The following is a 24,416-nucleotide window of genomic DNA, read 5'->3' as shown; positions in this document are numbered from 1 at the left end:
CAACATACACACAAATCACACAACATACACACAAACACACACAACAAGTGCGCGCACACACACACATAGACCTCACTGAGTAGACCCAGAGAGGCAGCAAAGCTGTCCATGGTAGAAGGAAAGGGGGAAAGCTATAGACAAATCTCACTGATTTAAGACATCTGTAATAGAGAAAGGACAAATCAAAGCCACTTTTTAAAAAAAATTCTCCTTTTTGTTTGTTTAGGTTCTCCCATTCCTCACTCTAAGCAGACTACAAAAGCTCAATGAACAACAGATACCAAAAAAATGGCTCCAGATGGGAAGGAAACAATGAATCTATTCTTTCAAAGCTAGATGTTTTCAAATCTGGAGGACCTGTGCGGAGCACTGCAAAGGGTTGCAGAAAACATTGTTTTCCAGTGGGAAATACCAGCAGATGAGGGAAGGGACTGACAAAGAGAGGTAAATGCCTGACAAGTGGCACGGCCTTAGAGCAACCCGAGGCCACTCAGCTGTGTCCTACTCATTCACTGGAAGAATTTTTTTCTGAGAACCTGCTGTATGACAAGCAGTAAGCTAGAAGTTAAAATATCAAGAAATGATTCAAAAACACATGTCACGTCTTGTGTAAACCTTTGGTGGTGCCTACTGAGTATTAGCTACCGTGCTAGCTGCTGGGGACACAAAGATGGGCAACCCACACTCCCACCCCCAGGAAGCTCCATCCTAGCAGAGGAGACAGACATGCAATCCTCTTCTGGCCCAGTCTCAAAAAGGCTGGAACACAGCCCAGGAAAGCCCAGAAGAAGGTGACTCAGCCAGAGAAAGAAACATTTGGGCTAGATCTTAAGTGAGAGACAGATTTCCCTTCTGATGAAGAAATGGAGCTAGACGAGCAGAGAACTGATACCGCACCCGGGCCTCAGCTGATGAGCCCTGAGCACACATGAAAGGCTCCCTGCCTGAATCTGATGCACAGCTATGTCAGGGGACCACTGGGAGTGTTCAGTGTCTTATCTGACCTGGGCAAAGACAGGGTATACAGGACTTCATGGGGTGCACACCTTTCCAGGCTAGGCCAGCATCCTTTCATCCCAGAACAAAAGGGTTCCTCTAAGGAAGGAGACACAGAGGGTATAACCCATTGAGTTTCCAGTGCTAACAATTCCATCAGGCATGACGGATCACCAACAGAGAGAAAACAGCAACAAATTCTGCGGTGTTAGCTTTACTTTTAAAGGTGGGTGCTAAACTGCTTGCCCCTTCCCTCGGCATTGGGTGAATACAAAAGGGTGCTGGAATAGAGAGGGCACTGGAAGCAGCATGCCCCACACACCTGTCTGCCAGCTTCTCTCACCTGCCCCCATGGGGGAAGGTATCATGTCATTCTTTCCCATCTTACCACCAATCAAGGATTTAAGGATTTGCTGGCAAGAGATGTTTCTCTCTAGGAACCTACTGCCACTCACATCTATTTTTTAATCAGATTTCTTGTCACCTTGCTCAGAACAGTTGGCTGAAATAATGGCTAGCTATAATATTATATTGCATGCTTATGTGCTCTAGGTACAGTATGGAAAATCCTAGTAAGTTGGTATGTCTCCCATTTAACAGAACTGGGAATTGTGGCGAAGAGAAGTCATGTAACTTGCTCAAGGCTGAACGAGAGCTAGAAAGTGAGGGAGTTGGATTTGAACCCAGGCATATCGGATACCTTGGGCCAGACTCTTAACTGCCTTGCTAGGGGAAAGACGCTTAACAAGAGGGAAATCATTCTAGAACACACGGAAAGCCTTCTGAGAATGACAGGATGAAGGCAGGAAGCTATTTTGGGGGGATGAGAACCAAATGCTTGAAGAAAGATATCTCTAGTAGACGGAAGGGATAGAGAACGGGAGGAGGGACACCATATTCTATCAGGGACCAGCCTGCTCAAGACACTCAGGCAGCCTGAGGCCTGGTCCAAGCAGCAAACCAGCAGGACAGGACAGGGGCTGCCTTCCCCAGCCGAGACCTACAGTTGGCTCCAGGAGGGCTAGGGGTTCAGGGGAAACACTAGAAGGTCCATTTCTTGGCCCTGAGAGGGCAAGTAACTTCACCATGGTCCTAAATAGTGCAGAGCTGACAAAAAGAAGCAGGCCAGTGACGGTCCACCACAATGCCGCCTGCCTGATCAGGCCCCAACGTGGGTGGATACGAGGAGGGGATTAGTCAGGCTCTGAAACGGAATGTGCTGAGCCCACGGTCCCACAGGAGGAAGATGACTGGGTAGGTGGGGAAGTTCCTCCTGCCTCCCAAGGAAGGCATTGGCCTTCTCTGCCTGGACACCAAGTCCAGATGGGATGTCACCACACTCTGAAACAGCTGTGAGAAACCAGCTGAGGTCCAGGGCAGGAGCAAAATAAAGAACAAGGAGGAGGTCAAACACCAGGGTGTTAGCAAGAAAGAGATCTCAGTTCTCACTAGCTATGATACCTTGCAGGATTTACACAAGCTCTCTAAAATATAGGCATCCTATTCTGCAGTGGGGATGATGAAGCTGCTGATATATAGCAAAGCTCAATAAATAATAGTCTCTAAGGGTAACAATAATAAAAATATAGTCCTTGAACAACATGGGTTTAAATTGCATGGGTCCACTCAAATATGGTTTTTCAATAAATAAGTTGGAAAACTTTTTGGAGATTTGCAACAATTTGAAAAAATTCATAGATGAACCATGTAGCCTAAAAATATCAAAAAATTAAGAAAAATTTAGGTATGCCATGAATGTATAAAATATATGTAGACACTAGTCTATTTCATCATTTACTACCATAAAATAAATATAAGTTATAAAAATTAAAATGTACCAAAACTCATGCAAACACAGACCATACATGGCACCATTTACAGCTCAGAGAAATGTAAACAAATGTAGAAAGATATAGTATTAAGTCATAGCTTCTTAAAATTAACTGCAATACATACTGAACTACTGTAATAATGTTGTAGCCGCCTCCTGTTGCTATTGCCATGAGCTCAAGTGGTTCGTTCAAGTAGCTGCTTAAAACAGAGTGTGATGCTAATCATCCCTGTGTGAGTAGTTCATCTCTCCAGTAAATTGCATATCACAGTAAAAATCAATCTTTCATGGTTCTTGTATATTTTTCAGTGTGCTTAGTGTAATACCATAAACCTGGAATAACACCATGGGACCAATATGAAGTATCACTAGTGAAGCTGGAAGCACTCCCAAGAAGCAGAGAAAAGTCATGACATTACAAGAAAAAGTTGAATTGCTTGATATGTACTGTAGCTTGAGGTCTGCCCAAGATAAATGAATCCAGCATAAAAACTGTTGTAAAGAAAATAAAAGAAAAGAAAGAAATTCATGACGCTGTCACTGAAGTTACACCAACAGGTGCAAAAACCTTGTAACTTTTTGCAAAATACCTTTTTATCTCATGTTAAAAATGCATCTTTTATGTGGGTGCGGGATTGCTCTAAGAAATGCATACCTATAGACACTAATATGATTTGAGAAAAAGTGAAATCAGTATATGACAACTTAGAACAAAAGGAAGGTGAAGGATCAAAAGCTGGATAATTTAATGCCAGCAAAGGATGGTTTGATAATTTTAGAAAGTGGTTTGGCTTAAAAAAAAAAAAAAGTCAAGATAACAGGAGAAGCAGTTTCTGCTGACCAAGATGCAGTGGATACCATTAAGAAAATCACTGAGGAGGACCAATATCTGCCTGGACAGATTTTTAATGCAGATGAAAGTGCCCTATTCTAGAAAAGAAATGCCACAAAGGACATTTATTAGTAAGGAAGAGGAGCAAGTGCCAGAATTTAAGACAGGAATGTACAGGCTAACATTTGATGGGAATAAGACCACCAGGGCTTAGGGCCCCCATTTCTGAGGTCGTGGGAGGAGAGGAGGTGAAGGAATGCTGCCTGAGCAGGAGCCAGAGATAAGGACAGAAGTTAACTGCCTAGTTGGGGGACGTTTCAGCAATCTGGGAGTATAGCAAAGCAGGCTCCCACCTTAAAGCCTGAGGGGCCTGATGCCTAAAAAGCCCCAGAGCAGCTTGACATGAAAGCCACCCACGGATGTAAAGGAAGATGGCAAAATTCCAGCCCAGGAGAAGGGATGCCAGGCTCCAACTCTTAAAAAACACCAGGCTGAGTTCCTTCCCTCCCCTTTCTCAGTAGAATGCCTCAGTTAATGGGGAGCTAACCTCCCAATAAGAAGTATTAATCTCTTTGTTCCTCAATCAAATGGGCCACAGCTGCTGAGTTCAGAGACACTATTTGTCTCTGAACTTAATGCAGGGGTCCTCAAACTTTTTAAACAGGGGCCAGTTCACTATCCCTCAGACTAGAGGGCTGGACTATAGTTAAAAAAAAAAAAAAAAAACTATGAACAAATTCCTATGCACACTGTACATATCTTATTTTGAAGTAAAAAAACAAACAGGCAAAAACACCCACATGTGGCCCATGGGCCATAGTTTGAGGACGCCTGCCTTAAGGCGTAGTTGTGCTTAATAATGAGCTATGTGTTTCTGCTTCTATAGATAAAAGAGTAATTATCTAAGACATCTTGTGACTATTAGGGGAGACTTGAAACTTCTACACATTGTAACCCACGAGCTTTTCACGTGAAATCATTGTAATCTGTAGCATGAAAAAGAGAATAAAAATGGGTGCTAGATTTCAGTCAGTCAGTGCCACCTGGCTCACAGGAATGCTGTTGGTCCCGATCTCCCCGCACCTTTCAACTTACTTTTTGTATCTGTGTCTTTGTCTCTCCTGTCTCTTGCAGTGTACACTGCCCGGAGACCTGGTTATATCTGGGGCATTGCAAACCCCCGATAAACACTATTATTTTATATATTAATAAATGCAGTTAGGTCTAGGATCAGGACAGCCCTTGTCCATAAAGCTGCTAACTCTGAGCCTTGAAGGGAAAATTTAAACACCAGCTGCCAGTCTTTTGATCATACAACAAGCCTGAATAACAAGTACACTTTTTCTGGATTAGTTCCATCAATGCTTTATCTCTGAAGTCAAGAAGTATCTTGCCAAGAAGGAACTGCCTTTTAAAGTTTTATATATATATATGACAATGCCCCTAGCCACTCAGAACCCTGAAGGTGTCAAAGTGGTCTACTTTTCCCCAAACACAATGGCTCTGATTCAGCCTCTAGATCAAGGGGTCATAAGGCTCATTACACACAGTGCTCTATGGAAAAGGATTATCGATGCTATGGAAGAGAACTCCAATAAAGAGAACACCATGAAAGTCTGGAAGGATTACACCATTGAAAATGCTAGAAAAAGCCATAAAATCTCTCAATCCCAAAATAATAAACTCCTGCTGGAGAAAACTATGTCCAGATATTCCACATGACTTCACAGGATTTATGACAGAGCCAATCAAGGAAATCATGAAAGAAACTGTAGACATGGCAAACGAGTTGGGGTGTAAAGGGTTTCAAGACATGAATCTGGGAGAACTTCAAAAACTAATAGACACCACCAGAGAAATTAACAGAAGATGAGCGATGGAGATGCATGCTTCCAAACCAGTGCTAGACGATGAGGAAAAAGATGTAGAGAAAGCAGTGTCAAAAAACAAATTGACATTACACAATCTGGCAGAGGGGTTCTGATTATTCAAGATTGCTTTTGACTTATCTTGCAGCATGGGTGCTTCTATGATACAGGTGCTGAAGCTAAAGCAAATGGTGGAAGAAGAACTGGTACTCTATAGAAACATTTTTAGAGAAATGAAAAAGCAAAAAAGACAGAACTTACAATGTATTTTCATAAAGTTACACCAAGTTTGCCTGCCTCCCCCTCCCTCCTCTACCTCTGCCACCCCTGAAACAGCAAGACAAACCCCTCCTCTTCCATATAGATAATGAGGATGAAGACGTTTATGATGATCCACTTCCACTTAATGAATAGTAAATATATTTTCTCTTTCTCATGATTTTCTTAATAACATTTTCTTTTCTCTAGCTTAATTTATTTTAAAAATATGATACATAATACATAAAATATACAAAATGTGTGTTAACCTACTATTTTTGTTATCAGTAAGGCTTCCAGTCAACAGTAGGCTAATTTTGGGTAGTTAATTTTAGGGGGACTCAAAAGTTATATGCAGATTTTCAACTGCTGGGGAGGCCATTACCCCTATCCCCAACATTATTCAAGAGTCAACTATACATGTAATAAAATATTATTAGAACATAAGTGGAAATCTTTAGTCCAGGTACTATCATCATAGTTACAGTAAGAGTATCCTAAGTGTTGAATATGTGTTATGTACTATATTAAGCACTTGACAGGCATTTACTCAGATAAATTCCTTAACAGCTCTCTGGGTTGGTGTGATAGGTGGAATAATGTCCCCTAAAGATATCCACATCCTAATTCCCAGAATATGTGACTATGTTACCTTACATGGCAAAAGTAATTTTGCAGATGTGATTTAGGATCTTGAGATGGGGAGATCTTGAGATGGACTTCCAGGTAGGCCCAATGTAATCACAAGGACATAAGGTAGCCCTTTCTGTGTGATGGCAGGTTCTAGACAAAATGGCAATGAGGACCCTGCATATGATGCACACACATTCCTACTAATTCACACTGAGTAATGCAAAGTCACAAGAGCCCTGTACTTTATACGGTACTAAATGTTCCATGGCACTAGACAATCCAAGGAAGCTCAATACCCAGCAAAGTGAAGTCCTTAGCACTGGAAAAACCCAAAGTCCAAGGACTGGTGCAACCATCTGAAGACAGACTCTAAATCACCAAAAGCTCTAGGGCTTAGAGCTTTCCTGAATCTGTTCCACTCATTAAACAAGAACCTAGCAAGCATTCTGACATCTGGATGATTTGTCACTATTACTAGTATTTATCACAACAGCTACTAATCATGTGTCAGGCATTATGTTTTGTTTTAAAAGATATTAAGATCCACCCACATTTGAAAGATGAAATAACCTATGTGTGGAGAGAGAAGATAAATAACCTGCCCATGAACACTCAGCTAGCAATGTGCCAGAATTGAAACCAAAGCCTGCTTCATTCCAAAGTCCTTGTTTTTAATCAACGTTCTAAAGAAAAACATCATATAAAAATAAAGTATCAGAGGAGAGGGGGTGTGCATATACGTATTCAGTTTGTGTCCAGCCATTTCATAGCAAGCCATGCACCATTTCTTAAAACTGGCTCTATATCGAAATCACCAGGGAACTTATGAAACAGACATATTCTTGGTCCTGGCCCTGATTCAGAGAATCAGGTACTACAAGGACAGAGCCTGGAAATATTTGTTTTTGATAAGCTTCCCTGGCTATTCTGATTCAGCCTATCTATAGCTGTGTTCAAGCTGGTATTCCTCTAACAAAGGAGTACAGCCAGGCCCTGCTCCACCGAGCTGGCCCAGAGAAGAGCGTGCCACCTGCAATGCCCAGGAAGAGGCCAGCCGGACACTGGCCAGCATCTAACAGCTCCCTGAAGGTAGTTCTATGGCCTCCCTGTCAAGAATGATTAAGAGTAGACCTTCATTTATCCAAAGCAGAGAGCTACTGGTGAAGTTTTATAGTCTAATTCTAGTTTGAACAGTTGGTCTCATAAAACAGCCCCAAACATTATCAATAAATAACTTTGCTAGGAAGCCGTAGCCATCTGCCTGGTATCCACTGGAGTGCATAAGGACAGGCTCATCTCCTATGCATTTATCCCAGGAATGTGAGCAATAGAAGCTGGTGTGCAGGTCATCTAAATCAGACACTTTCCACAGTGTGACTTTATCATAAAGGACACTGCAGCAGTCCCCAGGCCTGAGGAGAGCACGGTGGGCAAGGACTCCATTGCAGGCTGTGACTCCTGTCTTCACCACCAACCAGCTGCTTTATCTTGAGCAAGTTAATGAATCCCTACAAACCTCTATTTCCTCATCTGTAAAGTAAGGGGTAACGAGAGTTCTTATGTCCTAGACTGCATGAGAATTCACCTGGTGATTCACACAGGGCACAGGGAATCACACCCGCCTGTCCACGGGACACGTTCAGAAAGAGGTGTGGGCTCTGCCACAGTCCAGATCACTGCACTCACGCTGCACAGTTGTTCTGCTGGAAAGGAGGAGACCTACGGGAGTGAACACAAGAGCACCCCACATCACACAGCGGGGAAGAAAACCGTCCCATCCCTCAGAGTGCTGTTCTCCCCACCACCAGCAACAGAGTCACTCTGATCATTAAGCAACACGAAGGCAGCAGCGACCTGCTCCGTCTTGGTCACTGCAGCGCCCACAGCACCTAGTGCTGAATCTGGCACATGGCACACATGAGATAAAAATTTGTTAAATAAATGAAATAATGAAGGAATAAATAAAAGGGGGGGGGGATCACATATTCTCTCCACACACACAACGTAGACCATATACCCTTTCTGGGGCATTGTTTTAGTTAGTGTTTACCATGTACCCAGGGTGATGCCAGGCCATTTACATCATTCTTCCTACTTTGGGGACTCGGAGGCCTAGAGAGAATAAATAATTTTCCCCATGACACACAATTAGTATACGGTGGAGCTGGGAACCAAACCCAGGTCATGTGATACCAGAGTGCCTGTCATCTCCATGCCAAACTGCCTTTCTGCCTCCCCTGGCCCTCTCTGCCACCACAGCCTGTCCTCAGACAGCTTTGCATTATAGCTACTTGAATTCACAGAGCTTCGCTATAGGCTGAATGGTGGAAAATAATGTAGCTCTGGTCCATGGAGTGAAGCACCTGTGGGGGACACCTGGCCAGAGGTGATGGCATTGGTCACCTGACCCCTAGACATGGTTCTATCTAGTACATTTCTCACTTCAGCAACTTCTGCCTGTAGTAAACAAATCTCAGCATAAGAATTTTCCTGCTTTCCTTATAGCTTAGAATACAATCCCTGTCAGGGAAGAATGGGTCCTGAGGAAACAGACATCAGAGCTTACCATCAAATCCATGATGATATGAAAACATTAAAAACAGAAACCACAGCTTGCATTTATACTACATAAAATGCTTCATAGGCCTTATTTTATCTCATTTTTATAACAACCTATGAAGTGACAAGTATTATCCTTCCTCTCTAATGATGAAGAAAGTAAAACTCAGAGAGGTGAAGAAAATTTACAACATCACACAGCTGGTTAAAGTAGTAGAGCCAGAACCTAAGGCCAAGGCTGGCCCCTGTTCGCATGCTCGCCTTAACCACTAGGCAATACCACAGGAAGCCCCCAAGTTGTGTTTGTGGGAGACACTGAGCCTAGAAGTAGGGAATCCTTACCACAGTGTAGCCTTGCACAAAGAATACCATAAAGTTTCAATGCTTTGCTCACTCCAGTCCCAGGAAGGCTGCAGGTGCTTGCCTGGGTAGACTACAGCCTTGGGCTGGAGGGATTATCAGGTAAACAGAGTCAGAAAAAGCTTTGGCCCCCACAGAGCTCATGGTCTGGTGGAGGAGGCAGAGGTCATACACATCATTGCCTATGTAGGTTAATGCTTATTGTCTTCACTGCTATAGAAGAAAAACACGGATAGCTATGAGGACACGTGGCCAGGGGCCTGACCTGGTGTGAGCAGCTGGAGAAATCCTCCGTAAAGTGACATTTAGGTTGAGGACAGAGGACAGGTCAGAGTGGGTAACAAAGAGGAAGAGAAAGAGGAGGAAAGGGGACAGGACAGAGCACTCTATCCCCTTCCATTCAGCTCTTTGCTCCAGCCTTCCCCTGGGTATATGAGACAAACTGCACAGTTGACACTAATGTATGCTTCTCGGCTAGGCAAAGGGTCTGGACACCATCTCCTACCCAAAGTGCCATCAGAGCACCAAGCAAGCCTAGACCTCAGCCTGAGGCACCAAACTCAGGTAGTGATTAATGAACCCACATCTGTTCAGTGCCACCAGGGGCAAAAATTTATATCCCAGATTATCAAGGCTACACCTATAATCCTAGCACTCTAGGAGGCCAAGGGAAGAGGACTGCTTGAGGCCAGGAATTCGAGACCACCCTGAGAAACACAGCAAGACCCTATCTCTACAACAAATTTTAAAAGTTAGCTGAGTGTGGTGGCACTCACCTTAGTCCCAGATACTCAGGAGGCTGAGGCAAGAGGATTGCTTGAGCCCAGGAGTTTGAGGGTGCAATGAGCTACAATGAGGCCACTACACTCTAGCCCCTGGCAACAGAGTGAGACCCTGTCTTAAAAAAAATTTTTAAAGGAATGAAGAGTTTCTGTAAGGAAAGAAAAATAAGAAGAATCCAGAAATCAGTCAGAAACCTAAAACAATCAAAGCAAAATACAGGCCAATGGTCATAAGCCACACTGTGAATACTTAAAAAGCTAATGAGCAACCCTCAGGGAGTCTTTGCTAAGGCCTGTTTTTGCATCCTGAAGGTATCTGCTCCAGGCCTTCACAGTCCAGAAAGCTACTTCACCCGCAGGGCCAGAAGATTCATAACTTTTCACATACAAATGTTCCACTCTTAGTGCTTTGACAAATGGCCAATTTCCTAGTTGGGTGAAGACTAAACATGCCTTGTTGTTGTTGCTATTTTATATATTTTATGCAAGACCAGCAGCATGTATTTCCTTGTTTTAGCCAAAAAAATATATAGTCTGACTATCATGGGATCAACTTGGTCAATACTTATTACATAAGACCACATTCTCTAGGTCAAAGAACACAGAGTCTGTAGTCTCAGTTGTTGGGCCATGGCCCTTCTACCAGAGGCAAATCCCTTTCCCTCTTTGAGCCTGGCTCTCTTACCCAGTAATACGAGGGTGTTGGTCTAGAACACAGGTTGCCAAACCCCAAAATTTTACCTTGGAATCCACCAGGGGAGTGTGTTAAAAATACAAGCTCTCCGAATCCCTGGCCCAGGCAGGAATCAGATCCTTCTAGCACTAACACCCCATGATTCTCTGAAATAAGGCTGAGCAGACAAAAACAGAACCACTTCTCTAAAAATGATTAATTTCTGAATTTCAATTCCCTGAAGGAGTCAGCAAGAAGCAAGGGTAGATCAACACTTGATAAGGTTGCTTAGCAGTGGGAAACAGTACACATTTACTCCACGGGTGGCCAAGGGCTGCTACTGTATAAAATGAGGGTGAAAGGCATTGAAAACAGCTAAGACAGAGTATTAAGGAAAGGCGTGCATCTTTATTCATTAAACCCCTGAAGATTGTTGAATGGCAAAATCACATAATCATGGCTGGGTTTTAAGAAGCTTAATCCTCCAAAACCGTATAGGACAGATGAGAACAGGGAGGCCAGCAGAGAGAAGAGCAGCTGGTAAATCTTGTAAGTGAACATAGGCAGAGGAGCCATGTGGCCCAGCCCTGTGTTCATAAAAAAAAAACCTCCAGTGATCTCCAAGTAAGACTACGGGTACAGTTGAGAGGCCACTGCCACAGGACTGAGAGAGGCTCACCCTTCAGCTGTAAATTCAGGCTCCACGAGGAACATGACAGCAATAAGTAAATAATTTTTTCATAGATCTTGTAATTACTTGCAAGTAGTACAGATGTTTGGTGTTATGTTGTGTATATATTAAAAGCATTAGTTTCTTAAATTATAAGCAGACTGAATATCCATATTCTTATTTTGAAATTCTTTCTTTTTTTAATATATGGAGAGCCTTGGAAATGGAAGTAGCTGAAGACTCTCTCAGCTTCTGACTTTATTTCAGGTGTGCAGGAAAAGCAAAGAAAAAGATGAACTGAAGCGATTTACTGTGAGTAGCGTAGAGGAGACCTGACAGCTACTTGAGGATTGGAGTAAAGAATGATTCTGCAGTTTCCAGCCAAGGTCATTAGGAGGAGGGTGGTGCTATTAATAGAGGAGGAAGTCAGAAGAGGAAGTGGCGATGCATGAGAAGATGAGTTCTATTTGGGATGTGAAACATCTATTCTTTTTGACAACAACATCACTCTTGAACAGGAGTAAAGGACAGTAAAGAGCCTCTGTCCCAGGCTCTGCCTTGGACCATGGAAATGTAAATTATCAGAAAAGCACCTATGCAATTCTCAGGAAAATCACAATTCCTTTATAGCAGCAGTCCCCAACCTTTTTGGCACCAGGGACCAGTTTCATGGAAGATAATTTTTCCACAGATATGGGGGAGGAGGGGGGATAGTTTCAGGATAATTTTGCAGCTGCTCCCCAGCACTAGCATCACCGTCTCAGCTTCACCTCAGATCATCAGGCATTAGATTCTCATAATGAACGTGCAACCTAGATCCCTCATATGTGCAGTTTACAGTAGGGCTTGAGCTCCAATGAGAATCTAATGCTGCCACTGATCACTTGCCTGCCACTCACCTCCTGCTGTGTGGCCTGTTAGGAATCAGGTACCAGTAACAGTCCACAGCCCAGGGGTTGGGGGCTGCAGCCTTAGAGAACTAAGTCATTCATCACAGATTTCCTTGAGAACTCTCCTCTGAGGTTAGCTCATGACAGGTATTATACACGTCATTTGTCCCCTAATGACAATCTCAGGGGTGGCAATCTCAGAACAGAGAAAGAACATGGGGATCTAATGCTATGACAGATTTAGCTTAGAGTACTTTCAGTCTATGTTCCCCATTCTGAAGACCAAGAGTTTTTTCCCCACCCTTCAACACCCTTGCCTAAAAAAAACAAAAAACAAAACATAACAAAAAGTAAAATAAAGAATATAACCTACAGAACCTGAGATTCATAAGAACTATACAGGAACTTCAAGATCACCCTAGTCAATTGACTGCTTTTACAGATAAAGAATGCAAGACTCACAAAGGCAAAAGCACACCATGAATCAGGGCAGAGCCAGCTCTACACCAAGGTTCCCCGACTGGTCTTCCTACCACCTGGGAGCGTATCAGGACTCATGCCCACCTTCCTCATACTCTAGGGCACTGCACTCTAGGGCACTGTCACCTGCAATGGTGTGATACACACAAGTAGGGCATGTGGCCCTACGTGTTTTAATTGCTACGTGGAGAAAGAAGCCTGGAGGTGGATATAGAAAAAGGAGAGGAAGTGAATTCTCTCAGCATGAATTCCCTCATCCTTATTCTGAAATATGTTTAATAGTTTCAAGTAGTCTGTCTAGAAATTCCTCAATCTGCATTGGAAACCTCAGTTTTGCTTGAGTTATAAAATGAGTGAGAGAAAAAATATATATACATATATGTATATATTTACATATATGCTTTTTAAGCCAAAGTACAAGGACTTCATATATTGGTGAGAGTAATTATTAGCATGAGTGCACATAGAAACAATTTAACAATATCTATCAAATGCATACATCCTCTGACCCAAAAATTTTATTTCTGGAAATGTATCTTATACCTAACTTGCACACATAAAAGGTTATTTACAGCAGCAATATTTGTTAGCAGAAGACTGGAAATAGCACAAATGCTCATTAATAGGACACTTGTTAAATAAATCATGATACAGCTATATTGTAGAATACTACATATCTGAAGAATAAGTATCCTATTAATTGTATGAAAAGATCACTAAGATATTAAGTAGAAAATCCAAAGATGAATACACTCCCTTTGTATTAAAAGGGAGGCAAGGGAAAAATAAAAATCTATGTTTTTATTTGTTTCTAATGAGATTTTTGGAGATAAAAAGATGAAAAACGAAGAGATTTTAGACAGATACATAAAAAATTGGAAGTGGGGAATGAAATAGGAGGAAAGTATTTCATCGTGTATTTTTTCATTCTCTTTGATTTTTGGACTACATGAATACATTACCTATTCGAAAAAGTAAATAATCTTCAAATAGCAAAAGCTATCTACTTAATATTCAAAACATTTCATTAAATAAGATGCTTCTTTAAAACAGAAAACAGAGATTTTAGCATATCCTCAAATGAATCCAATCTTCGAAACTTTAAGCAAAATATGAAATTAGATGACTCTTGTCCTTACTTTTTTAAAAGAAAGTGTTTTTTCTATGCCTTGCAGAAATGTGACATGTTTAGTACTTTGTTCTAAAAATAATCCCATTTCAAATGTTTTCAAGATAAATATGAACTTGGTTACTGATACAAAAACTGATCAAATTCCAGCAATGTTGTTACTTTTAAGAGCTTTCCTATCTCACCACTGAAAACACCCATACCTTTGTCAGAATGGTCCTTCCTCCCATGAGGGATTCGGTGAAGGCACAGGATATACCCATCTTCTGTCTCAACCAGGTGTTCCTCACTAGGGAATCCCCAGTAAGAGATTATTTCACTCTGCAGAGAAAAAGGACAATGGAAATTCTGTGGACAGAATCTGACATCATCTCCCACATTAGCAGGCAAAGAAAGGAGAAGGTAAAATGTCAATGACTTTCTCCATTCTTAATTATTTAAGTAATCAATTGTTACTGAAATTTTGGTCTGCTCAATCTAGCAGCCAATGTTCCATCACAAGAGTAAATCCTCTACTTGTTCTACCCATGTGTTCTACCCACAATTGTTTGGGTAAATGTTGGTTTCATCATTCTAGGATTGAAAGGATTTAAGTTTATTATCCTTATAGGAAAGAATTTTTTAAAAGAAAAGATTTAGGACAAGAATAAAGAAATTTTGTATCATATAAAAACCACCATGCTCAGACCCCATTTTGCTCAGACTTTAGAGGTGAGACCCCTCTGAGCCCACCAGCATAATAAAAAGATTTAGGATAAGAAATAAAACCCTTTATCAGGTCACTGGATTCACTATGAATTTCTCTCAACGTCCCTAAAGTTGCCTGACTTCAATTGGGTGACTGCATCATCTATTTTAAAGCTGCTGTTTTCTTGTATAATCTGTATTTTCCCAATATTTTGTTTCTAAATGAAGTATTCCCAGATTTCATTATTTTACTTATGATTATTAACTTTGAAATATTTTAATTAACATACTAATCAAGTAGTTATTTCTGCCTATTTGTTTTTAAAAATTTTTTTTCCAGACCCTTTGACTTTTGCATTGAATATGTTTTCTGGACATTGTTAATCACAATCTTTGTTCAATGTATTCTAAAACCAGCATTCAGTAATAGTAATGTTCTTGCAAAGCTTGGACACTTTTTTATTATTCTTTAAACAAATTCAGTAAGACTTAAAAATTAAATTAATTAATAAAAACTATTGTTTATCTCATTAAGAAGTATATATATTGGTAAAAATGAGGTTTGTTAAATATGCATTTCCTGGTGAGAAAAGTCTAGCAAACTGGATCTAAGATTCAGATAAAGTGAAAAGCACAGTAGCTATAAAGAGATCAGAGTTGTGGCTTCATGGAGCCCATATCACCAGATTTAAGAAAATAACATTTGTCACGGATGCATTTGAAAAGCACATGACTTTGAGAAACTTACCACATTCATGTTTGCTTCAGGATCCACAGCTGCCCGTGTCCCGCTGGACCCCTCGGAAGGCAGCGTCCCAAGGACCAAACAGACCACCAACACCAACAGCTGCATTTTCATTCTGTATAAAACAGTCTATTGTTATTTGCCCGAATTTAGCTACACAAAAATATGTTCGCAGGTTAATGCTCCCATAAAACATCTGAGTCAGGTTTAGGGCAAGTAAAAGTTAGGTGAAGGATGAAAACGAACCAAATGGCTCCAGCCATATCTGGAAGGGAGAAAATGAGGAATTGTTTTTTACTAAGAAACCTCCCCAACCTCAGTTTATGTGATCTTTGGGGTCCAGCACACCCACCCACCTACTCACCACAAGGCTAAGAGATTTTTCCTGGAGAAATAACAGAAAGCAACACTTAAAAGAGGACAGGTTGAAAAAAAGGAAGTGCCACAAAATTCCAGAGCATATTTTCTACCTCTTCCCCTCCACTTGTGATTTAAACATTTTTAAGTTTGGCCAATATTAGCTCTTCCTCCCACTTATCTACCCACTTCTCTTTTTTGCCCAAAATCATATGTCAGCATTCAAATGTGTCACTCAAGGGAAAAAAGTGAAATGAAAGAAAAGAGAGCCTGCAAGATAAACAGAGAGGAAGAATTCAACCCTTCTCTCCAGAAGCACTCCAACCATCAACAAAGACCATCCTAGTTTCTGGCAGTGATGGTTCAAAATCACAGCATATATCTTCAGACTATTAAAGGTGAAGTGAAGTGACTCTCTTAAGAACACCCAGATGGTTAGAGGAAAAGCTAGTATTAAGGCCCAGGCCACCTATTCTCACTCTTTTTTAAAAAATAAATATAACCACTTAAAAAGAAGCACATATGTATGCCCATACAAAGACGTGTACATAAATGTTTAGAGCAGTTTTAATAATGTATAATTAGAGTTGTAATAGCCAAAAATTGGAAAAACTCAAATGCACCAAATGGGCGAATGGATAAACAAATTACGGTATATGCATACTACCCAGCAATAAAAAGGAATGAACACAACATAGATGAATCTCAATTATGCTAACAGAAAGAAGCCATACCAAAATAAATAAATGCTATCTGATCCCATTTATATAAAACTCTAGAAAATGCAACCTAATCTATATTGACAGAAAACAGATAATGGTTGCCTAGGGAGAAAAGGGGTAGGAAGAAAGGATTACTAAGGGGTATGCACAAGGAATATTTTGGGGGTTGATGCACAGGTTCAAAATACTGAGTGCACTGATGGTTTCACAGGTGTATACATATGTGAAAACTTACAAAATTGTACAATTGACATATGCCCTGCTATTGTCTGTCAATAATACCGTGATACTGCTGGCTTTTGGTTTTTTCCTTAATAGTACTGTGCTTAAGCCAAATATTTCATAAGTCTTAAAAACGGGTTCTTAGGAAATTGTAAAAGTGACTTGACTCCTTTCTGTTAATTCAATTTCGCCTGGAATTATTTTTCCAAGCAGTAGTGAACCCTGAAATTCTAGATGGGAGCAAATGTTATCTTCTATATTCATTGGCAATGCAAGTCCACTGCTTTTACTTACAAGTGTGTATTTCTTTATGATAGCTGAAAGGATTGTACAGACCTGGGCTACTTGCTATCATAAATACAAGCTCCCCAAAGGCCATTGGTACTAGAGAATAAGGAGTAGACTGAAAAGAAAAAAAAGTAAAGGTATAGCCACAATCAAAAACAATGAAACATCTGTTGGTAGCTGCTTTCTAGTCAGAGCTTTTCCTACAAACCCTGGACCAGCTGTTCAGAGGAATCTGCATGAGGGTAAACAGCTGATGCTACTCAACTGAAAATGACACCGGGTTAAGTGTTCCTTCCAACACAACACTAAGTTAGTTTCTCAACATAGAAGTCAAGATTCTCACAAAGTCAGAGATCGAGTGAGAAGTTCAAAGGAGAAAAAAACCAAACCACCACAAATCTCCAGGCTGGGTTCAGTATGCTTTGCTGGGCTCTCCTATCACCTTTATTTCAGTTCTTTAGACTTTGTAACAATCCAATTAAGTCCTTATCCGCCTTCGTTTCATGCCAGCCCACAGGGCAGAGCCCGAGTCTGATTCAACTTTGTACCCCCAGGACCTAGCGAATTGCCACGCACATTATCAGATGGACAATACAGGTTTTGAAAACTGGGATAGGGACTGTCCAACAGTTCAGTGGCAAAAGAAAAGAAAGCCCAACGCGGCCTGTCATTTATTTGGCTTTCTAGTAACAACAAATTAAGCTCTAGAGCTGCGCCAGACACCGTAGGCGGCGCTTTCGAACCTGTCAATTACTCCACCAACCCTATGGCAGTACTGTGAAATTCATTTTTCAGGAAACTGAGGTTCATCCAGGCTAAGTACGGGAAGCAAAGTGTCAGCCGGCGAAACAGCAGTCGTGCTGGGGTTTTAACCAGCACCCATGCCCAAGTCTGCTCTCTACCACGCCATTGGCTAACAAGAGGGGTAGGGCGGGCTACCCGAGGAGCTAACCCGAGGAGAGGACGAGGAAAGAGGAGAGCTAGGAATCAGGCTGTCTCCACAGCCAGGAATTCCTGCTGACCCCACAGTCAGGGAGCGCTGGGTAGCTTCGCTGACCAGCCACAGCGCCTGTCCAGGGAAGTGGAGTGCGCCCAGGGCAAGATGGGCAAGTTGAGAGAGCCCCCGACTCCTGGGGGATGCCTGGGAGATGCCTTGGGCCACTGCCCGCAGAAAAGGTAGTCTACATACAGGTAGCCCAGGCAAGATCCCCCGGGTCCAAATGCTGAGGGTCTTGCGGGCCTGCAGGGACACGGGGGCGCGGCCCTCCCCTGGCGCCAGGTGGTGGCCGGCCGGGTACCAGCTCCCACGCCGCACCCGCACCTGGCTGCGCAGCGGGGCCGGCACTCACCTGGAGAGCCGTCCTCCCGGGCCGCTGTCCAGAGCAGCAGTGCCAGCTCGCAGGGGCCGGAGTGCAGGGAGGAGGCCGGCAGGGGACCCGGGAGGCCTAGGCGGGAGGGCGGGTGCCTGCTACTCCGCTCAGGCTATTCTTGCAGCCAACCAGAGCGGCGGGCCGCCGGGATGTGCCGCCGAGGCTCCGCCCCCGCCCGGCGCCGCGGCTTCCAAGCAGCCGGGGGGCCCCGCGAGCATGCGCCGTGGGCGGGCAGGAGGAGCGGGCCCCGCTCTAGCCGCTCGCCTCCCTCCCGGTCTCCTAGCGGCCGCCTCCTGCTCAGCCCCCGGAGCTCCTGCTGGGCTGGCGCTCTCTGCACCTGGCACAGAGCATGTGGGCTCTATAAATAAAAATAAATCATATGCTCCATATGAAACGCTTAGCATTGTGCCTGACGCGAAGCAATCTTTTGTACATTTTATTTTTTATTGTTAAAGATTTGTGGAAAGAGGAAGAAGCATAACAATATTCCATATGTACATATTATTTATTCATCGTTTAATTCACCAGAAATTTTATGGAGCACCTCCTAAATGCCAGGCATTAGTAAGACAGTGGGAATATAGAAACCAACCACACAAGGTCCCTGGTTCACCTGCGTACATTCTAATGGGAAGAGACACACCATGAAAAACTATATAACACATGAAGTGGTGGTTAGTGCTATGAACAGCAACAACAACAAAACCAGAGAAAGGGACAATGGAGGATGCTGTATTATGTATATGGTAATCAGGAAAGGACTCTCCAATGAAGTGACAACTGAGCACAAACAGGAAGGAGGTGAGCCATGTGGGCACTGGGGAAAGAGCATTCTGGGGTTAAAATTAGAAGTGCAAAGGCCCTGGGACAGTAATATTCCTGGTGAATCTAGCCAGAGTAGTGAGGTCTTTGTGGCTAAAACAGAATATACAGTTTGGAAAGTAGTAGGACATGAAGTCCTAGAAGAAGTTGGGTGCCCGGGGGCTTGAACCAGGATGCTGATAGCAGTGGAGATGGAGAAAAATAGTCAACTCTAGATATGTTCATAATGTGTAGCCAACAGGATTTGCTGGTGGATTGGATACAGTGATGACAGGGAAAGCAGTGTCAAGGATGGCACTAATGGGTTTAGTAAAATGGAATTGCCATGAATTGAAATGAAGAAAGTACCAGGAAGAGCAGCTTGAGAGGGAAATCAAGAGTTTGTTCTAGATGTGTTGGTTTTGAGGTGCCTATTAGAGAACTCTACCAGCTCAGGCCATGTCGGGAAACAGAAACCACTCTAGGCATTCCAAACAGTGAAAATGGTTACCCAGGTAAAGACATTGCTGGGAAGCCAAATAGGATTTGAACAGTCACCACAGAGATTATTAGCAACCATGGGAAGAGCTGGGGCAATATTGGAAGAAGGAAGTTTCTACCAGGGACCAGAGGTTGGGCAGCAGTCTCTGCTAGAGACATTACCTAAAGCCAAAAGAGAGGAGCTAGAAATATCTGGGCTTTCCTTCCCTGCTTCCCTCCAATCTTCCCCAAGTCCCTTCTATGCGTTCAATGCTGCCTAAAGCTGGCGGACATGGGAGCCTAAGAAAGGCAGCTTGCAGGAGTCAGACACCCTACACCCCACAGTACAGAGCAGAGCAGGGGAGGACAGGGAATGGATCTGGAGGGAAAAAAGGCAAAGATCAGCAAATCATCCACATGGAGATGTTGAGTAGGCACTAGGATACAGAGGTGTCATATTCAAAGTCAAGTTCTAGGGTAGAGATAGAATTTGGGACTAATCAGATTAGAGACAGTATTTAAAACCATAAGACTGGATGAGAACTCCTGCAAATTGAGCATAAATAGCAAAGAACATACATAAAGATTCAGATGACATAAAAGCTGAAAAGAAAGTAAGGTTAGAGGAGAAATGAATGTGTTGTACTTGACACTAAGTGAAGAAAAAAATTTCAAAAAAGAAGACATGACCAGGCCAGACAAGTGACAATGACAGCTTGAGTGAAATGAGCACTGAGAAATGAGCATCGGATTTAGTGGCACTTCTGTGTGCCAGACATTGTGCTAAGCCCTGTACATAGAGTGTCTCATTCAATCCTCAAAACTGCCTTCATATCCCCATTTTACAAGTGAGGAAACTGAAGCTTAGAAAAGTTGAATATATTGCCCCAAATCACAAAAGTATAAATGCAACCCAGGCAAACTAAATCCAGGTTTACTATGAATGAATGAATAAATTAAAATAAATACAACCAAGTTTCTTCACCCAGATAAGGGAGGATGTTCCCCTCTTCTTGTTGGAGCCATTGCAATCCACAATGACTTGTAAATGACCCATCCTATTACTATGTCAAACTTACTAAGAGAGAGAGAAAGAGAGAGAGACTCTCTGAAAGAAAATAATATTTATTCAGCAGTAGCATTGCTATGGGAAAACATGCCATTGTACACTATGTGTATTTTAAAGAAGTTGAGGCAAGGAAAAGTTTTTAAAGACAAAACAAGGAGGATTACATAAGTTGTTTTGAATCAATTATCCTTGGCTACAAAGATTAATAACAAGAGTGGCATCAGTCCAAGGTTGGACGGGCAGTTGCTGGACAGACATCCTTGCCGAAGCATTTCCTGTGTAAGTTACAGCAGTCTTTGTGCAAGGTTATAGGTTTTGCAGTCCTTTGTGATAAATCAGGCATACATGCATGAGAACCCTCCCTTTATGACCTTCCTTGGATCCATTTGTCAGAGTTTTAACGCAAGTGACTACATTTTGATTTTGACAACTTTTTAAAACTATAAAGAGAAAGTTTTACAAAAGAAAGCAGTAACAATGGTGTGTGTGTGCATATATGCAAATGCACGCATGTGTTTGGGATGGGTACTGCATAAGCCAGACTGGTGGATTGAAGACAGAAACAATACTGGTAGCAATTCTGCTTCCAACCAAGATGGAATAAGACTGATCAGATTTACTCTCCTACCTTAAACAACTAGGGGAAAAAAGTATACAACAATGGTTTTAGACATTGGACAATAGACTGTGCAAGAGAGCAATCTCTGAGAAAAGGAAAACAAATGAAAGGAGCCATGCAATGCTTCAGATAACTACTGCCTGGAGAGAATTTCCAGGCTGCAGTGCAGGGAGGGGAAGTCCAAGCTCCAGTGGTTTCTCTGAATGAAGGAGACAGGTGACAATTCAGGAAGGCTAAGGCAGTTGAGTTGCAAGGCAATGTACTGGAGCAGAGAGAGCTGGCAAATGAAAGAGAGAGAGATCTGGAGCTCTGCAGAGGGTTTCCCTCAAGTCTTTGACTATTGGTCAGAGCTTGCATGTGAAGAAACTGCACTAGACCAGGGAAAGAACTACCCACAGATGGTGAAATCTTTAAGGCTCACACAAAACTTAGAATGATTCACTTTACAGCCAGAGTGGGAAAGCCTTACGATATACAAGGCACAAGGTGGAAGATTGATAAAGTTATTGCCTCAGTATTGGAGCAAAATTAGCCCTTGGTTAAGGGTACTTAAAATAAGAGTACTGAAATAGACCCTCAGTTAATTTTCACCAAGGTGCCATGACAATTCAATGGGGAAAGAATAATCTTTCTAACATATGGTGCTAGAACAATTGGATAGCTATTGCAGAACAGTAAACCTAGACCCTTACCTCACATCTTACAGAAAAATTAACTCAAAATGGACCATACACATAAATTTGAGATCTAAAACTATAAAACTCCCTGGAAAAAAACAAAAGAGAAAACCTTAGGGAACTTGGATATTGTCAAGGATTTTTTTAAAATATATAATACAAAACACACAACCTATAACAGAAATAAGACCAGCTGTGGATAGTGGCACAAGCCTATAGTCCCCACGACTTGGGAGTGGGGGGAACTACAGGAGGAAGGACCCAGGGGTTGAAGGCCAGCCTGGGGAAGAGTGAGATACTGTCTCTAAAACAAACAAAAATGAATAAATAAAATTGTAAGAAAAAATATCCACAAATTGAACTTTTTCAAAATGAAAACTTATTCCTCTTCAAAAGATACTTTATAACCACAATGAGATACCACTTTATACCCACTGGGATGGCTATAATAAAAAAAGACAGATAATAACAAATGTGGGTAAGGCTGTGGAGAAATTTGAACCCCCACACACTTGTGGTTGGAATGTAAAATGGTATGGTCACTTTGGAAATCTATGTGGCAGTTCCTCAAAAGGGTAAACATACTGTTGTCATATGACCCAGCAACTGCACTCCCAAATATATACTCAAGAGAAATAACTTATGTCCACATAAAAACTTGGACACAAGTGTTCATGGGAGCATTACTCAAATAGCCGAAAAATGGAAACAACCCAATGTCCATCAACTGATGAATAGACAAAATGTGTTATGTCTGTACAATGGAATATTATTCTATAATTTAAACATTAAATGCTGATCTAAGCTACAACATAGATGAATCTTAAAAACAGTATGCTAAGTGGAAAAAGACAGTCACAAAAGACCATTGCATTTATATGAAATGTCCAAAATAAGTACATGTATAGAGAAGGCAAGTAGATTAGTTGTTGTCTAGGAATGGTAGTAGGCACAGGGAAGAAGTGGGTTAATGGCGAAAAGGTTAATGAGGAGAGGAGTTGGGGTGAAGAAAATTTTCTAAAATTAATTACGACAGCAGTTGCACACGCTATATGCTGAATACCATTGAATTGTTTACTTTAAATCTTAAGCTGCAAGTTTATAAAATGATAAGATGTGCTCCTTACAATTTAATAATAATAAGACTAAAAACCCAGTCAAAAATGGGCAAAATGTTTGAACAGAAACTTCACCAAAGAAGATACACACATGATAAATAAACATGTGAAAAGTTACTCAACATCATTAGTCATCAAGGAAGTGCAGATGAAAACCAGGAGATACCACTATTCCACCCACCACGATGGCTAAAATTAAAAAGTGTTGGTGAGGATATGAAGCAGCTGGAAATCTCACACATTGCTGATGGAAATGTAAAATGGAACAATCACTGTAGAAAAGAGGTTATAAATACATCTACCATATGCCCAGCTATTCTACTCTTTAGTATTTACCCGAGAGAAATGAAAATATCTGCACACAAATGATCATAGCAGCTTTATTTGTAATAGCCCCAAACTGGAAACACCACAAATGTGTATCAACAGGTAAATGGATAAACAAATTGTGGCATAGTCCTACAATGGAATATTATTCTGCAATAAAAAAAATAGTGAACTAGTAATGCACACAGCAACATGAATGACTCTTAATCATGCTGAGAGAAAGAACACAGACCAAAGGAAAAATAGTACATGTATTATTTCATTTATGTAAAAATCTAAAAATTGTGAATTAGTCCACAGTGACAGAAAGATTAGTGGTTGCCTGGGGAGGATTTTTTTTAAGGGATTGGATTACAAAGGGGCATGAGGAAACTTGTTGAAGGAATGAATATGTTTATTATCTTCATTGTGGCGATGGTTTCACGTGTATATATATTAATAATACATATGTCCAAACTCACCCAAATATACACTTTAAATATGTGCAGTTTAATCTCATCAGTCATACGTCAATAAGCCTGTTTTCAAAATACTAATAGCTACCATTTATTGATCCCTTACCACGTGTCAGGTATAACAATAAGTACATTACATTTGTTACCTTGTTGAATCACGAACCACCCAACCAGTTGTTTTCCCCTTCTGCAGATGTGGACATAGAGGCTCAAGTCATGAAGATAAACTCAAGTAGCCTGATGCCAGAGATCCTGCTATATTATTCACTGCCTGAGAAATTTAACCTGTTTCTATTCATCACTTATTTTTTGAGTGGCAGGCATTCTCCTGGATGTCGGAGATTCAGAGCTGAATAAGCATACTTGGTTCCTGCACTCAGAGGATAGATAGTGTAGGAGGCAGGAAGCCAGGGAACCAGAGCCTCAAAACAGAAGGCCCAGCTCTCCTGGTCTGTGGGTGAGGGGTTGGCTAGGTGTGGAGGAAGATAGGCTGAGCCAGTCTTTGGCCTTTGAAACTG

At 41.7% G+C, this 24,416-nt stretch overlaps 1 protein-coding gene across 2 annotated transcripts in view; it reads right to left on the bottom strand.

Annotated features, from left to right (window-relative positions):
- The window catches only part of LIPA (lipase A, lysosomal acid type), a 36,850-nt gene extending 18,363 nt beyond the window's left edge, over positions 1-18,487 (bottom strand). Inside the window, exons 1-3 of one of the 2 annotated variants that reach the window (XM_012765122.3) lie at positions 18,332-18,487; positions 15,397-15,508; positions 14,165-14,282 (exon numbers count right to left, since the gene is read on the bottom strand). In XM_012765122.3, coding sequence (XP_012620576.1) covers positions 14,165-14,282; positions 15,397-15,507 — 229 coding nt within the window. In that variant the 5' untranslated portion in view covers position 15,508; positions 18,332-18,487. Of the gene's footprint in view, positions 1-14,164; positions 14,283-15,396; positions 15,509-15,757; positions 15,885-18,331 lie in introns of those variants that run through there. The other variant, XM_012765130.3, reaches the window with a different exon arrangement.
- Positions 18,488-24,416: the final 5,929 nt, after the last annotated feature.

Source organism: Microcebus murinus, chromosome 14 (genome assembly GCF_040939455.1).
Source record: "Microcebus murinus isolate Inina chromosome 14, M.murinus_Inina_mat1.0, whole genome shotgun sequence".
In the NCBI taxonomy this organism is placed as follows: domain Eukaryota; kingdom Metazoa; phylum Chordata; class Mammalia; order Primates; family Cheirogaleidae; genus Microcebus; species Microcebus murinus.
Note: the sequence above shows the minus strand (reverse complement) of the source record. Positions and strands in the feature narration are given on the sequence as shown.